This window comes from Miniopterus schreibersii (genome assembly GCF_964146895.1).
Source record: "Miniopterus schreibersii genome assembly, chromosome: 19".
Taxonomy (NCBI): domain Eukaryota; kingdom Metazoa; phylum Chordata; class Mammalia; order Chiroptera; family Miniopteridae; genus Miniopterus; species Miniopterus schreibersii.
The window spans coordinates 26,391,322-26,408,863 of NC_138119.1; the positions used below are offsets into that span (position 1 = coordinate 26,391,322).

Genomic DNA, 17,542 nt, shown 5'->3' on the forward strand with positions numbered 1-17,542 from the left:
TTCGTGTCTGATTCCCTTACCAGGCCATAATCTCTATAAGTATAAGAAGCATGTATGTTTTTATCATTGTGGTTTTAACTTCTAGAATGTTCCTGGGACATAAAAGCAGCTTAACAAATACCTACTTTGGTTCCACTGCTAATGCCATGGGCTAGACTTGAGATTTTTGAAGCATCTCCCTGCATTTAATCTATTCCCCTTCCAAACCATGATGTGCTCTACTGCCAGGCTAATCTTCTAGATGGAGGTACCGTCTGACTTTCCACAGCCATCACTGTGTTCCATATTGCCCTGCTGACATGCCCCTGCATATAGCTAGAGTACATTTACTAAGAATGTACTGTGCACCAGCACCACGCCAAATACTTTATATACTGCATCTAATTTGCTCCTTTCAGCCACCCTTGAGGAGTGTTCTACCTATTTTACATGTGAGAAGAGAAAGGCTCAGAGAGATTAGGTAACTAATCTATCAGGGTCAGAGGGTTTGTAAGTGATGTCACCAAGTTAGTGTTTCATGCCAAATTCTGGGCACATAGCAGAATATTAAGCACATACCTAATAAATAAGTACTTGTTGGTTAATATGTCAATCAGTCTTGTTTATACTCTAACACTTACCAAGACCTCTGGTTTACTCAGCATTTTGTCAATGCAAGTTAGTTTGCACAATGGGACTTTCATGATCCTTCTTCCATGACAATATGTCTATCTAATGAATATTTATTGAGTACACATTAAAAGCCCCCACAGAATAAGGGTTAGGTTACCCCTTTATAGTTCTCACTTGGTTTCAAGTTTCGAGTTGACGTGATGTTGTTTGTTGTACCGGACTGCACTGCTTATTGAACCTTATTTGTACTCAAATCACTGAGGGATCTTATTAAAATGAAGATACTGTATTTTAGGAGATATGGGATGGAGCCTGAGAATCTGCATTCCTAATGCATCACAAGTGACATGCTGTTGGCAGGCCACACGTTAAATAGCAAGGCTGTAGAGACATTCAGAACCTCTGCCTCACATCACCTGAAGGTGTTTTATAACATTGAAGACCCCTGGGCCTCACCCCAGACCCACTCAATCAGGTTCTATGGGGTGGGGCTCAAGAATCTGCATTTTAAACAGTTCTCTAGGAGATTCTCATAACATGAAAGTCTGAAATGAAAAAGAACCCAAGATGAATCTTATGATTAGGCATGTTTAAGACACATTGCAGGTGGTTTCCTCCTGTGGAGTGAAAGCCTCCGTGTAGACCTCAACTCCAGTGTCTTTTCTCCGGAGCTATAAAGTTCAGAAAACATGTCTTGAAGATATAACTCCAGGACCACTATATTTTCTCCAGAAGTTCTCTTGTACCAAGCCACGAAGGCTATTGGACACGCAAGCAGCTTTTTATGGGAATTTTAGCAAACTATAGTGTTTTGCTTGCAGCAGAGCTTCTTGATAAAGTCTTTATTTCTGGAAAATTTGTAAACTCAATGAATGAGAACATGGCTTGCAGTGTGGCAGGCATAACTTCGGATGCTAATATTCTGACTAATGAACTGAGGCTCATTGCTCATAGGTATTTATTACAGTGTCAGGAGCCAACTCCTTGTGAGCAGTTGGTTACAGCACTGAGTGATATCAAACAAGCTTATACACAGTTGGGAGGAACACATCCCTATGGCGTTTCACTGCTGTACATTGGCTGGGATAAGCATTATGGCTTTCAGCTCTGTCCAAGAGGCCCTAGCAGAAACTATGGGGGATGGGAAGCTACATGCACTGGAAAGGATGGCGCCGCAGCTGTGTCAATGTTAAAACAAGACTGCAAAGGAGAAATGACTCTGAAGTCAGTACTTGCTTCAGCCATCAAAGTCCTCAATGAGACTGTGGATGTCAGCAAACTCTCTGCTGAAAAAGTGGAAATTGCCACACTAACGAGACAGAAAGGAAAGAGGGTCATCAGAGTTCTCCAACAGCAGGAAGTGAAACCGTTCATCCAAAAACATGAGGAGGGGGCTAAGGCTGAGCCTAAGAAGAAAGAAAAAGAGCAAAAAGGAAAAGATAAATAGAGGACAAAGTTGGGCATTTTATAACTCTTTGGGGCACCCTTGCAGTGTGAAAGCTGCACCCTTCCACGTGGAGAAAGCATTGGCTTTTTCAAAAACCCGAATGGTGGGAAAGTAGGAAGGTGCCACCTGATTGGGCCTCGATAGTTCCATCCAGTTGAATGATGATTGCTCTTCATGAACCTTTTAATTCCCCCTGACCCCTGACTTGGAAATAATGGAAATGGTTAAGGGGGGGAAAGAAAAAAGAAATACTGAAATAGAGAAACTGTGAAATTTTTGGAAGAATGCCATTCAATTCAATGTAACAGGGGGTTACTGAACGAGGGTCATCAAAGTTTACCAAACTTTCATATAAAAACTTAAACTATATAATTAGTATACCTTGAATGGCTCTAAACTTTAAAAATCTCATACTTTGAGAGGCAGCATTTTAGCATCACTCATTTGCCCATAGCTTTGTTTGACTCACAGTACTTCAAACAGGAGTTTGTTCTAGAAGACTATACAGCAGGAAACAAAGGGGCGAGGTGTTCTTTGTTGACAGTTCCAATTCACAATCAGGTTATATTTTAAGAGAATGCTTGTAAGTTTGTGATTCCTTATAGAAATAATATTCTGGATGAGAAGAACTAGAGAGGAGGCCTTGCCAGCCTTTGGAGTGACAAAGGATGGGACACTCACTCCAGGGCCTGCCTGTGGCTGTGTTGGGAAGGAGGAGCTGGTCCAGGATCCCCCCAGCCCTGCTCTGGGGGTTTTCAAGACTGTGTGTGGTTGCCAGCAGCTGATTTCAAATAACTTAGATCTCCACTTCAGTTTATGCTTTGAAGCCAAAGTTTCAGAGAAATAAAGGATTTGGAAGTATATTTTATAAAATATTTCTTGAAGACATTTCAAGAGAAAACCACTTGTAAAGAAATTCTTTCTTTACGGTTCTTATTTCTTTCAACCAATAAGTACCTGTCTACCTCAGCCTCAGGGGTTACTGTTCGCACCCAGCATGCAACAAAGGGTGTGTGTGTGTGTGTGTGTGTGTGTGTGTGTGAACTTTGTTGACTGCCGGGCCAGGAGAAATGCAAGGTGGCATAATTTTCATTACTACAGAGTCTTAGGCACCAAGCTCAGTCCCCAATATGACAAATTAACCATAAAGACACAGTTGGAATAGAAGCAGAGTGACAATTTCTGCTCAAACCTCTTGTGATTTAAACTGATGAGAGCCACGGAAAGAGTCATGCTGCACTGCAGAAGGCTTGGATAAGAGGAGGAAATTTAACCCAGGTAAGCACAAGTAATACACTTTAGAGGAGACATTAAACACACTATCAGCCCTGAGTGGCTTGTTCACTCTGGTGTATCAGGTGATCAGGGAGCAGGTGTAGCACAGAAAAGGTGTGGTGGGCAGAGAAGCTGGGCCTCTGTAACCTGCCTAAGGGACTGCATGGGGACCCACATAGGCCACTAACCATTTGCCAGGACTGAGGAGTTTCCTGGGATGTGAACTTTGAGTGCTGAAAACGATGAAAGTCTTGGGCAGACCAGGAGGAGCTGGTCACCGCAAGGCCACGCCGGCTCTATTTCTGACACAGTCTGTGATGAACAAACCACATAACTTCTCCATACCTATTTCCTTTTCTCATAAGTGGAATTATCCTGTGCTCCTTTCCTACAGAATTCTCCTTTATCAAACATCACTAAATTCCACACCCCAACACCAGGACAAAATGTTCCATTGTTTTTTTAAAAAATTGTGGGAAACCCCAGAAATATAGGACACTTATGAGATAAAGGTTCCAGAATAAGTTAGGAGCTTGTTATCAATGGCGGGACTTGGAAGTGTGAAGGATTCAGTGGGGTCTCCTGAGGATGCAGGAGAGGGCAGAGGAAAGGGCAAAGAAGCTAGTTCAAAGCAGTTCCTCAGGGAACTATTTCCAGAAAGAAGTCCATGCTGGGAAACCCTATGGACAGAGGCCAAGGAAATTGCCAGGTTGGAATTCAAGTAAGTGAGAAGAGAGTGGATTTGTCCAGAGACAAAGGGGAACCCAGGACCTTAAAAAGACCTAGCTTTTCCAAGGGGCTAGAGAGGCTGAAGAAAGTGGATTTGGCTTTAAACTGGAGGCTGAGCTTGGAAGGACAGACAAATGAAAAGGCTCAAGCTACTGAAGGACCAGAGGGTAAAGAGGTGAGATGGAGCTGAAACTTGTTCACGTTCTGCATGTACCTGGCACATCTCAAATCTAACTTAATTCCAAGCAGTGGAGAATAGCTTTTCTACCAGTCTCTCCTAGAGAGGCAGTGTGTGTGGTCAGTAGCATGGGCTCTGGAGCCTCGGAACTGGGAATCGAGTCCCCACCCTGCCCCTTGTTAGCTGACTAACTTAAGGCAGATTGTTTAATCTCTCCATCTGTAAAATATGGGTAACAACATGGTCCTTGTAAGGCCTGTGATGATTGAATGAGTTAATGCATGTAAAGCACTGAGAAGAGGGCCTAGAAGTTGAAAATCAGATATTATTATTAACATGATCAGCAATAACGTGATTATTTTAGTTCTTATGTTAGGAGAATGCAATTTTAAATGTGAATTTTTCTTATCTATAAATGTATGCACTACATGACTTCACAGGTTCTGTCCATGGAGAAACTTCTGAAATAGCCTTCTCTAAAATATCTTACAAGAATACTCGTCCAGCCTGGCCGGTGTGGCTCAGTGGCTGAGCGTTGACCTATGAACCAGAAATTCACTGGCTCTATTTCTGGTCAGGACACAGGGCAGGGTTTTGGACTCAATCCCCAGTAGGGGGCGTGAAGGAGGCAGCCGGTCAGTGACTTTCATCATTGATGTTTCTATCTCTCTATCCCTCTCCCTTCCTCTCTCTCTAAAAAATAAAATCAATAAAAAAATACTTGAAAAAAAAGAATACTCACCCACTATAGTACCTGAGAATCTACCACTAGGAGGTTGTTTTTTTTTTAATATGCTCTTATTGATTTCAGAGAGAGGAAGGGAGAGGGAGAGAGAGATAGAAACCTCAATCAGTTGTCTCCTGCAGGCCCCCTCCTGAGAATCGAGGCCGAAACCCAGGCACGTGCCCTGACCAGGAATCCAACTGGTGACCTCTTGGTTCATGGGTCCATGCTCAACCACTGAACCACACCAGCCAGGCCACTAGGGGAGGTTCTTTATAAAATGTTCATACTTTAGGAAGAGGGAACACGGTTTTTTAGCCATAAACATCTCAGCATGAGTTAATTTACCACAGTAGGCAGGAAAGACAGGGCTGAGTCAAGGAAATGCAATGTTGGACAGGTGAGAAAGGAAGTTCTAGCTTAGAATGTTGTCTATTGGGAGAGTGGGGTCTTCCCTTTGGGAAGTAAGGATCATGCTGGTATTAAGAGGGGAAAAGGGACATTAGTTGAAGAGAGGAGTGGCCCAGAGGAGAAGAGAGAATTGTTTACTTAAGATTGCTTAGGGCCAGTCTTGTTAATGAAAAGTTGCTGAAATGGCTTAAATAAAACTGCAGTCAAGCCATAATTGTTTGACTCAACTTACCTCAAAAATATTAAGGTTATAAGCCCTAGTACATTTTATATAATATGATTACTGATACTAACATAGAAGAAAAAATATTTTGATGTATATTTACATATATGTTTCCCTTTTTGTTTGAAGTCAAAGCTGACAACAGAATTTATGATTTTCTTGGGGTGCTAATTTCTAGGCTGTAACTGTTTCTAGTGATGTGGGATGCCTGTGCCAAGTCATTGCACATTTACAACCTGCTGATGGGGTTTCCCCCTAGAGAGGGAGTAGTTCATTGGAGCTTTAGCGCAGAAACCGGCACAGGTAGGTGCCATGTTTTTATAATTGCCACTAGGAAAAAGAGAGGACCCAGGGGTTTTTTCTTTGCCCAAGGGAGCCCCTCCCTTGTTGTAACTTAATTTGTCATGTGGATGTGGACCAGATGGGTGGAATTAAACCTTCTAAGGTGTTGTGGTTAGATTGTTTTAAAATGTCTGGAGACTCCAGGAAATGTGAGAAGTCATATTTCTTTTTCAAAGGACTATCCTTTTGTGGTTCAAATGTGGGCTTCTGAAACTGAAACTATAATGCCTATGCCTATAGGGTCTGTTTTCCTTTTTCCTCTTATTGGTGTGTATACGAAGGCTGTGAATTTCTTGACTTAATGAATGTTGGTGTTTTGGTAAACAAGGCTCTAAGGCAGCAAGATAGGGGACTAGAAGCTAGATAGTCATTGAAGAAAGTCCTTGCTTCCTACATATTTGTATCCTGAAGAACTGGCCTTCCCAATCTTCCTGCTACAGGCACTCAGAGCATTCATACATCTGTCTGCCTGTGGTGGTGTGGAAATAAGCTATAGAAAAATCTCAGGAGGCTGCTTAAGTGGATTGAGGGCAAAAAATTATAGGCAAGAGGAAAGTATTATATATAAGGTGAAAGAGAATAAAATATTGATCTAAAATGAACTCTGAAACAGGAGAAATATAAGCATTGTGTGATATTGTTCCTGAAGAAGTTAGCCCAAATGCAGTTTCTTATCCATTGTAGGTCCTGAATTATCTTGAAACTCAATGTGCTCCAGTGGTAAAGTAAGTTGAAAAGATAAGCCCCTCATTCACCCTGGGGAAAGAAAAAGCATATCTATATTCAGGACACAATGTATTGTTCTTTTTGCTTAGTTTCAAGAAAAGTCTAATGAGGTTGGAGCCAGTCAGGAGAACAGCTGAAATAATCAAAATTAGGGCTTCTACATCCCTTCCATCAAGATCTACTTAAATGGCCCATTCTGCAGTCTAAACAGTAGGAGGAGGATGTTATAGGGGAATTGCGTCCCCCCCAAATTCATATATTGAAGCCCCGAGCCTCAGTAGCTCAGGATTTGACTACATTTGGAAATAGGCCCTTTAAAAAGGTACGTAATTAAGTAATATGGGGTCATTAGGGTGGGCCCTAACCCCAATGTGACTGGTGTTCTTATAAGAAGAGATTAGAAAACCAAGAGAGAGACGGACACTAGACACACGCATGCACAGAGATGACCACGTGAATGACACAGGGAGATGACCATCTACAGGCCAAGGAGAGAGGCCTCAGAAGAAACCACCCTGCCAATACCTTGATCTCAGACTTCTAGCCTTCAGAACTGCGAGAAAATAAATTTCTGTTGTTTAAGTCACCCAGCCCATGGTATTTTGTTATGGCAGCCCTAGCAAACTAATACAGATGGGAACAGATATGGACAAACGATTAAAAATTATGAAGGGTCTAGAAGAGGGTATGATTGCCTCAGGATACTTTCAAGTCAGGGTTCCTTAAAGCAGGGTCTGCATACCATCTGCCTCAGAAACACCTATGATGTTTTTTAAAAAACAGGTTCCCAGGCCCCTCTGGACTTAGAGTTTTAAAATTTTCTGGTATGAGGCCCAAGAATCTATCTTTTCAACAGACCCCCCCAGGTGATGTTTTTTGCACACTGAAGCACGAGGGAGACCCACTGTGCAAGGTCTTGCCCAATCTCTGGCTCTCTTCTGGGCCTAGCTGGCTGGTACGAATTACATCTCAGCAAGTGCTGGTGTACCTAGTGCTCTGGCAGAGGCTCTGTGGTCCAGGAACCAGGTATACACTCCATTGTAAGTTGTCTCTCTCCAGGTGTCAGCCAGTGTTTACCAGCATGTGGGGGATGGACCAAAGGGAACCCTTAGGGGAGTTTACCCTTGATTCTCAGAAGAAATATGTGCCTATCTTACCTAAGACTGTAATGGCATATTTTGAACAATACAGTACATATGTTATTTCTCTCATGAGATTTACTTAAAGATATTACCTTGGCACCTAAATTCTCAGAGGGAGTACAGGGGATAGAAAGAGCATATCTAACTTTTGCTCTACATCAATTAAACGTACATGGAAATTTCTCTGACAGGGCCTAGTGCCTTTTTAAGCCCTGTACTGTATCTAAGTATTGTAAATGTAACATTAGTGAAACAGGTAAAGAACATATGTAAATAAAAACAAATGATAATCAATGGAAAGGAATCCGATCAATTATTTCAGCTAGGCTCTTTATTTTCATGTGTTTCTCCCTTACCAACGGGAATGGGAGTGGAAAGTATTCTTCCATACAGCGTCAGGTGGATTTTCTTTCCCCAATCTGTGAACCAGAGAGAAACCGAAGCTACGGAGAGAAACAGCTGAGGGTCCAAAGCAAACACAGTGACGAAACTGTGTTTTCAAAGTAGGCAGAATAGGTGGCATTCTGATTTAACTATGCCAGTTCCCTGGGAACGTGTAAAACCTGTCCCACCCCCACTTACATTTGTGATTAAAGGCTGTCACGAGCTGTTATGTTTATTTTTTTAAACCGAAATGTAGACGGGCCATTTGCGAGGGCTCAGGTGGGCAGGTCACTGGGCGCTCTGTTTTCCTTCTGGTGGCCCATCCTTGAAACAGCCCAGGCGTGACCCCACCTGCCCAGGGGTACCTGCGCCGTCTCTGGACCACTTGCTCCGCGGCGGGCGCTGCCTGAGCGCGTGTCCCTCCTTGAGAACTAAACTTGAGTGTCTGTGTGGGCTAGTTATTCCCCCTGGGTACTTTTTTTGTTTGTTTTTTTGAGGGGGTGGGGATGGGAGGATGGGAGGCGAATTGCAGTTGTCCGTGCTTCAGGTGCTTTCCAGAAACAAGAAGGCGGGCACTTAGAGCGAATTGATTGTAAACTCCAGACCTCCATACCCTGGGGAGGCTCCGGAGAAAAGCCCCGGAGCCGCTGGGTTTGCTGCGCCGCCAGCCTGCGGCGAGCAGCTCCCGGCTCGGCCGCGGCGGAGCCCGACCATGAGGAGCGGCTGTCTGCGCCGAGGGGCCCCGCTCGCCCGCTGTAAGGACTGGCGCCCATTTCTAGACTTTTCTGAGCGGCCCTTTTCCCGGGTCCCGGCCTGAGGCCAGGCAAACCCAGGGGCCTTGACCCGCGGGCGGCGGCGCCTGCCTTAGAGGGCGCTCTGGGGGCGGCCCCGCCGCTTCCTCCCGCCGCCCCTCCCCGCCAGGCGGGAGCGCGGCCGGGCCCTGGGGACCGAGCAGCCACGCCGCCGCCCGAGCGGGCCGGGTCGCGCCGCCGCCTCCTTCCGCCGGCCGCGCCGCCGGCCATGCATTCTTCCGGCTCCTCCGGCTCCCGCGGCGCGGGCCGGGGCCCGGCCAGCCCGAGGTAACCCCCGGCCCCGCGGGCGCAGGCCCCGGAGCTGCGGCGGCGCCGGGCCCGGGGAGGCGCTGGGGGCGGGGAAGGGGTGTCGTCGCGAGGCCGGGGGAGGCGGCGGCGGCGGCGGCGGCGGCACGAGGGACTTAGGGCGCGGTAGGCCCCGAGGAGGAGGCGGGAGCGCGGGGCGTCCGCCCGCCTCCGCGGACCCGCCCCGGTGACAGGTCCGGCCTCTGAGTCCCCGCCGTCCCTCTGTCCGCAGGCAGCCGCGAGGGCAGTAGGGCGCCCGCTCGCGCCGCGCCTCGGCCGTCGCCGAGTCCATGACCGCGACCCCTCGGCCGGGGACACACGCCGCCGCCGCCGCCGCCGCCGCCGCCGCCGCCGCCGCGCACTCGCGCGCCCCGGGCCGCCGGGCCCCGGCCCCGCTCGCCCCCGCGCTCCAGCGCCCGCCGGCCGCGCCCGCCGAGGTGAGCCGGGCGCGCGGGCCGACCCCGCCGCCCCGACCCGGTCCTCGCCCGCGGAAACCGCTGCGGGCTCCACCCGCCGGCGGGTCGCAGCCCTGGCTCCGCTGCCCCGCGTCTCCTCACCCCCCGCTCGCCGGTCCCGGGGTCGGAGGCTCCCTTCCCTTCCTCCGTGCGCCCCTCGCCCCCGCCTCTCGCGCTTCTGCTCCCCTTCCCCTACTCCTGTCCTTGCTCTTTTCGCCTTGCTGCCCCCCACTTTCTTCCGCTCACCTTGCTGCCCCTTTCCTAGGCCCCTCTCCTTTCTTCCTGCAAAAGGAAAACAAAAAACCCCCTTAGCCGCAGATGACCGTTTCAGCGGAACTCGCTTTGCCGGTGCCAGGGACCTTTGGCAGGACTGGCTCGGTGCGGGAATGGTGGTGGAGAGGGTCCCGGCTCCCGGCGCCCGGGGAATCTCATCGGGAGGTTCCAGGCTGCTCGTCACTCGTGTCCGGGTCTGTCTGTCTCCCTAAAGTCCGACAGGAGACTGCAGTGAGAGGCGGTGCGGGCACGGCCGCCGGCTAGTTGGTGGGCACGGCATGATCCTCTGCTAAATATATTATGACATACCCTGTGCCTCCGCGAGCAGCTCCCTTGACCTTGCGCGGCTCCTCCCCCCCTCGCTCTCTGTCCCCCTCTGGAATTTCCCGGAGAGATCACCGAGGTACTACACCGGGGAGGCTCAGACCCTCCGTTTTCTTTTATTTTTGTGCTGAAGACGATGTCTGTGTTGGTGACTATTTAGATGTGTTGAATCCATTTTCCTTTTTAAATGAATTTTCCTTTTACTCCCCCCAGAAAAACAGGACAGACTCCAATGTGAGAATGGCTGTGACTTTGGAAGAAGCCCCGTGGCTGGGCTGGATCTTGGTGAAAGCCCTGATGAGGTTTGCCTTCATGGTCGCCAACAACCTGGTTGCAATTTCATCCTACGTCTTCTATGTGATTGTGCTTCAGCCCCTTCGAGTGCTGGACTGTAAGCGCTTCTGGTATATTGAAGGAATCATGTATAAATGGCTTTTAGGCATGGTGGCTTCTTGGGGATGGTACGCCGGATATACAGGTAAGCATGAGAACACTTGTTTAATGTGTAGGAAGAAATAGGTACTGTTATGCTTAGTTCAGGAGCCATGACTAAATATGCATTACACTTTGGATTGACGACGCTTTTATGCTTTGACTGTTGAAAAAATAAATAGAAAACAATTCTATTGAGTTTTTTCTTTAGAATCCCAATTAATAAGGATATTTTCAGATGTATGACTTCATAATTATGAATTGACAAATTCCTTTAATATTACGTTTTTTATGTGATTGACATTTCGTGAAACAGATCTGCAAAGGCTCTCCTAGAGAAATAGGAATGGGTTGTATAGAACTTGAGGACTTATAAAATGAAGAGGTAAGATACTTAGCTCATAAACATTGGGCATTTAGGAAAAAGACTGAGCCATATTTGTGTTAAGAGTTTAATATGTGTTTTTTTTCATTTAATGTAATATTGTACTCTTAACATTTTAAGCCAAACAAAAAATGGCTTTCTGTTCTGTTCTTTTGCTTACTAGAATCTCTGTTTTATCTCATAAATCTGTATTAGAATAGTAAATGTAAAAATTAAGTTTAATATACGTTAAGCTAATTTATTTTCTGAGTGTCTTTAAGTACATTTTTATTTCTGCCTTTAAGTTGCATTTTGGGAAGCAGGAACAATGCCGTTCTGAAGCGGACTTTTAGAGAACTAGATGAGAAGTAGTGTTTATTTTCTGTTTTGAAGCCTTTGAGAACTTGTGCCTCTGCTATGAAAATTCTGGGTTGTGTATTTTATTTATTTGACTGTTTTCCCCTGAGAATTAGGATGATGAAAAAAGCATTGATGTTTCTAGCATTTGTCTTAGACATTGAGGCTTTTATCTTAGATATTTATAACTGATAGGCCCCTTAGAGATCACGCTGTAGATGGTGCGGTTAGTGGAGTCTGTAGAGTAAGGAAGGTACTCTCAGGGTCTTACAGCACAGCAGTTCCCCATTTTAAATTCTCTGTCTCCCTCTTTCCTGCCCAGGCTGCACCTGCAGATTTTATCCAGACACATGAGAAAAGGACTGACAGCACCCAGCTTTTATGGAGTCTGGCAGACTCTTGCTAGGTCAGAGTGCTCTCAGTTTCCCAGATGAAGCCTTTTCTCCTCCTGGCAATGCCATTTATTATTCTGGAAGACCCGAAGCCCCTGGGTAGTGTATGCATTGCTTCCTTGTCATGTGTTTTGTCACAATCCTAATGCTTTTTGGATATAGTAGGTGAGCTACTAGTACTTTTATAGGGCTTCGTGGTAGCCGTAGTGGTGATAGAGAAAAAATGAAGTTCTCATCTATGTTGTTGAATATTTATCTGAATTGCACTGCTCTTTTAGAATTGCTTTGCTCTATATAGTTTGAGCTTTCTCAGATATCCTGTGTGATACTAGTGGCTTGTTCTTTGTATGGTATACTTAAGTTGCTTTTTAAAAATGAGTTGATAGTATTTTTAGATATAAGTTCTGGAAGTTCATTCTACTTAAATACGATGAAATAACTGAAACGTTTGTGCTTGTGTGTGTGGCATATTTGTGTATAAGTGTTAGCATGATGAGAAGCTGAAAAAAAATAATTTGGCATTGACCTTGAAATTGTAAGGAGTGTAATTGTAAGTGCTGCTTGAAGTTAAAATTAGCTATCCTATGGCCACAGCATGGCTGCAATATATTTTTAAATATATTTTCTTCAGGTGTCTCTTCCTTGCTGTCTATAGAATTGCAGTTTCTTTTGGCACCTGCTTAGAAAGTGGTCTTGACATGATCTACGCATTTTAGTCTCTCTGAAGCATCTGCTCTCTTCAGGCTACTGCATTTTGATCATTTGATCAGTTCATCTCATTTTTAAGAATAGAATATTTGTGTTTATTTTAAATGGTTTTTCTATAGGTAGAATGCTTTTAGAGGGTCTGATCATGGTCTGATCATAAGAGAACACAGTTAAGAGGTCAAACAAATGTAGGAATGACATTTGAAAGCTGCAGCTGGGTCTAAAGCAAACATAAGCAGTGGTTGATGAGCAGATTCACCCATAAAAGCATCAAGGACAGCGATTTTCAACCTTTTTCATCTTGTGGTACATATAAACTAATTATTAAAATTCTGCAGCACACCAGAAAATGTTATATTTTTTGCCGATCTGACCAAAAAAGGTATAATTTTGATTTTTTATTTACACCAGATGGCTATTGTGTTGGTTGTTGTCATTTTTTTATTTGACCATCTAAGGGAAAAGAGGTCAGTGCTTCTGACTAGTCAGGTATTGCATGTTTTAAAAATTCTTGCAGCACACTGGTTGAAAATCACTGGTCTAGGAGGTCATGTTAACCTTTGTATGAATTTATGTGTTTCATTTCTTTCCGTTATATCAAGAGGAGGATGGGCTTAAGTTTTGTTTTTTTCCTTCCTTTTCCCTATTCTGAAGTTTCACAGATGGAAAATTGAACGTTGCCAAAGGAATTCTGCTCAGCAGGTCTAGTCTGTTCGTGTTTTAGAATAAAAATTGCCAAACTCTGTTGAAAAACCACTTCCGAGGAAACCTTAGATATGAATTTATTAAATTTTAATTAGAAAGCTGAAAAATGAATATTGGTTTAGAATGTCATTTTTTCAAAATGTGGCATTCCAGTCTAAGACAAGTCAATTAATTATACAGCTCTGCTGCCAAGGACTTATGTTGCTTATCAATCCTACACTGCCCCATATGGTAGCTTCTAGCCTAGGTGGCTATTTAAATGTAAATTAATTAAAATGAAATAAAATTTAAAATTCATTTTCATTTTAAATTTTAAAATTCATGTGGTCACACCATTCACATTTCAAGTGCTCCATACTGGTTGGCTGGAGCCTACTGTATTGGACAGTGTGGATATAGAACACTTCACAGAAAGTTCTGTTGGACAGAGCTCAGAGTCAGTATGGCTGTCTCCTTTTCCTTAGGAAAAATGCATTTATCTTTATAAAAGAATATTTTTTTAAACATAGTTCTAAATAGGTTTCTTTTAGGAAAGACAGGAAAATTTTTTTCAAGTTTTATAAAATTGTCTTTTAATTTGAGGCATATGTCACAAAAATGAGTCCTTTTAACTCAGACATGCTTCTTGGATCGGGAATGAACTTGAATGAACATTTTTGTGTTTAATTTGCATTCTCAGAGCTGGAGTACTGCCTGTGGACACAGAAGATGGAATGGGGTTTTCTGGTCTTTCTGCTGGTTTCTGATTTTGCATCTTTTTATTTATTTATTTTTATTTTTTGTATGTTTTTATTAATATTTAGAGAAAGAGGAAGGGAGGGAGAGAGAGAGAAACATCGATATGAGAAAGAAACATTGATTGGTTGCCCTCCCATATGCTCCCTGATGGGATCGAACCCACAACCCAGGTATGTGCCCTGACTGGGAATCGAACCAGCGACCTCTTGGTGTACAGGATGATGCTCCAACCAACTGAGCTGCCCAGCCAGGGCTGTTTTTATTTTCTGGTTTTTTTTGTTTTTTTTTTAAGAGAGAAAGAGAAAGAGGAAGGAAGAGAGTGAGAGATAAAAACATCGATTTGTTGTTCCATTTACTTATGCATTTATTTATGACCAGGAAGGAACTCACAACTGTGGCATATGGGAATGACACTCTAACCAACTGAGCTCCCTGGCCAGGGTATGAGGGGAACACAGTTCTTAAAAAACCTCTGAGGACATTGGGGTTTGTTCATCTCTAGCATGAGACTAAGTAGTGATGCTTGTTGGTACCACATTTCCTTTAGTGGGAAGTGCTGTGGAAACATCTCAAGCTGAGGAAAACATGTATACTGCTTTTGCTCTAATATTTCAAGGGCATACCAAAAGAGGTACTAGCTTAATGAATGATCCACTTCTGCATGCCTTATTCAGATGTGATAAATCAGTATACTTCCCTCCCCCAATTTAAGTGAAGACTGGGAATTTCAGAGAGAGATTTTTTAAATTAAAAATGTGTTTATTTAAAATAGTTTATTTTGATTTTCATTCACGTATTTTAATAAATTCATTGTTCCCCATCCAAACACATTTAATTAAAGTCTCTTACACAAAGTTGTTAAACCAAATATTCATTGTAAGTGGAAGCACCAGAATTCCTATAGAGGATGGGGCTCTTTTGGGCACAGTCTAACTGAAAGGGAGCTAGGGTTGTCAGGGCACTTGCAGCCAAACTGGTTTTGCTTAGTAAATGATGTTTCCCTTAGAGTGGGTATTTACTTGAATGGTTTTAGGGAAAGCTGATGGAGATTAGGTTTAGCTTCCTCCCACTCCCCAAGTGACAGCTGTCATGGCTCTATGTTAGTCTTTGTGGGTTGATTCTTTGTTAGTGTTTTTTGCTGGGTTACAAATTCACTGTGTGAGAAAAAAATATTAGGAATTAGATCTGACCTTGAAATTTTAAAAAATATATCTTCTAGAGCAGTATTTTTCCACCTTTAATTAAATCATAAGCCAATTTAGTGTGTCAAGATGAACATTTTTAAAAAGTGAAATACAATAGAGTTAAATAGAAAAGATCAGAAATGTGTGTGTCTGTACTAGGTGGTGCTACTGAATGTATTTTTTACTGTGAGCCCTGTCAGCATTTGAAAGGCATTGTTCTAGGAAAGAGCACTGCAATTTAGAACTCTGGGAGTGAGACATCTTGATCTCACTTTAAGGTATTTACTCACTGGTGGGGGTAAGATCCTTACCTGCCTTGTGCCCACTGGAGATGTGGTCTTCTTTATAACCCTGGAGCCCAGTCTGTTGCCTAATGCTCACAGAGTGCTCCATAGTGTCTAAGTATTTCTTGAATGATCTCCTTTCTTTCTTGGTCCCAGCTGAGGTGCTTTAGCTGCCTACCTTCCTGAAAGGTCTGATATCAAGGTCATTGCAATCCACAAATATAAATCCAAAACTGGATCATGTTTTTCACACACATACATATAAATACATATCCGATAGTACCACAGTTGTTCATTTAACACACCTTTATTGAGCTTCTGTTATGTGTGGGAACAGGTGCCCTGGAGGTGCTGAGATGCACAAGACATAATCGCTGACTTTAAAGGAGTTCACAGCAGCCTTGGTGGGGAAGACAGTGCACCAACAACGAAAACATCCCGGTATAATGCTCTCATGGAGATGTACCGTGGGATAAAAGAGGATGGGCTCCTGATCTCCCATCAGTGGTAGGTGTAGCAGAGAGGGCATAGGGAATTTAGGGAAGGAGTAGCTTTAAATTTTTTTTCCATTAGGGAAGTATTTCTCTGTGGGGCTAACTCTATCATAATTATAATAGATTTAAAAAACTTGAATAATGTGTCGATTTGAAATTTATATCTTTGTAATGATAATACTAGCTAATGGTTATTGAAATATAAGCCAAGTAGTATTCTAAATGTTTTGGTCATATACCATTCCTAGATTTTTACTACTCATGTTCTTTTGTTTCTGAGGCATGAAATCTCTTTCCAAAGTTACCACTCTTTAACACCTGAAAGCAATATTATGGATTTCTGAAAGAGGTTAAAAAAATTGTGCTTCAATGGAAGTATTTTTAGTATACTGTAAGTGATAAAAATCCTACTTTCTTAAGTCTCGACTCTTACAGAGAACAGTCATTCAACTGGAACTATAATTTTTGAGTGCTTGACAATAGATCATCAAAGTGAGGAGTTAGGTATAATGTTAGGTTGAAAACTGATCTTGACATAAATTCAGCTGAGGAGTTTCCAGTATATTGTTTGATTTTTATATGGAAGATATACCATTAAAGGTAAATATTACTAAATGCTTTAGACTCAGCAGTCTGATGGTACTTCGAATGTGATAAGTGGCCTTATTTCAAGGATCAAAGGTAATTGAGTCATTTATTTTTGATAGATTTTCTTTTGGAGATATATACTCATTCATACAGACATACCCATGTGTGGTATTACAGAAGCATATGAAACAGTATTTGTAGTGCTTAAGACCTCAGATTCTGGATTCAGATGGAGCTGCGTGAAACAATTCCTACTTTCTTTTTATTTACATTTGCCTGGTATATCTTTGTGCATCCTTTTGTTTTTGAACTTTTTAAATGACTTTGATTTAGATATGTCTCTGATAACCAACATGGAGTTAGATTTTGGTTTATGAGTCATTTAAAAATCTCTTTTAATATGAGTTGAATTCATTTATGTTTATTGATATGTCAGATGTTTTGTCAGTGTTCTGTCATTGTATTTTATTTTGTTTTCTGTTTTTACATATATAAATTTCAAGTTTTTCACTGTGTAGTCTGTTTTTCTTTCCCTTTTTATTGTTCTGATAGTAAGGCTTGTATATTTTGTTTTCTTAGTTACTTTATATGATAGTCTTAGTTCTCTATTGATAGTAGCTATTAGTTGTCTTTCAATGAACATAGGTAAAATTCTTTTTAAATCCTCTCTTCTCGCTTCTCTTTTCTCTTCTCCATCACCAAATTTTAGTCAATAGTCAATACCATTCATTCACAATAATATTTGCATTTGTACAATTATGTATGCTTATACTTCTACTTGTGTTTTGAGCTTTAAGGCTGTCCATTTACTCTAGTCATTACATCAAGGTAATCAGTAAGCTTATTATACTTCCTGCTTACTTTCTCCCTTCTTTAAGTTTTTGTTATTTGCATTTATATTTTGTTATGGCCTATAATATTTATGTTTTATTTTATGACTCTTAATCTTCTTAT

The 17,542-nt window shown here is 42.9% G+C and overlaps 1 protein-coding gene and 1 pseudogene across 6 annotated transcripts in view; both read left to right on the forward strand.

The window, feature by feature from the left end:
• LPGAT1 (lysophosphatidylglycerol acyltransferase 1) overlaps nucleotides 1-17,542 on the forward strand; it is an 89,584-nt gene that overhangs the window by 22,429 nt on the left and 49,613 nt on the right. Inside the window, exons 1-2 of one of the 5 annotated variants that reach the window (XM_081120276.1) lie at nucleotides 8,750-8,948; nucleotides 10,556-10,820. In XM_081120276.1, the coding sequence (XP_080976402.1) occupies nucleotides 10,583-10,820 (238 nt within the window). In that variant the 5' untranslated portion in view covers nucleotides 8,750-8,948; nucleotides 10,556-10,582. Of the gene's footprint in view, nucleotides 1-8,749; nucleotides 8,949-9,121; nucleotides 9,273-9,642; nucleotides 9,728-10,400; nucleotides 10,422-10,555; nucleotides 10,821-17,542 lie in introns of those variants that run through there. The other 4 variants (XM_081120279.1, XM_081120275.1, XM_081120277.1 and 1 more) reach the window with 4 other exon arrangements.
• On the forward strand, nucleotides 1,221-2,059 carry LOC308548799 (proteasome subunit alpha type-4 pseudogene; annotated as a pseudogene). The gene has a single exon. The product of its transcript is annotated as a proteasome subunit alpha type-4 pseudogene (transcript).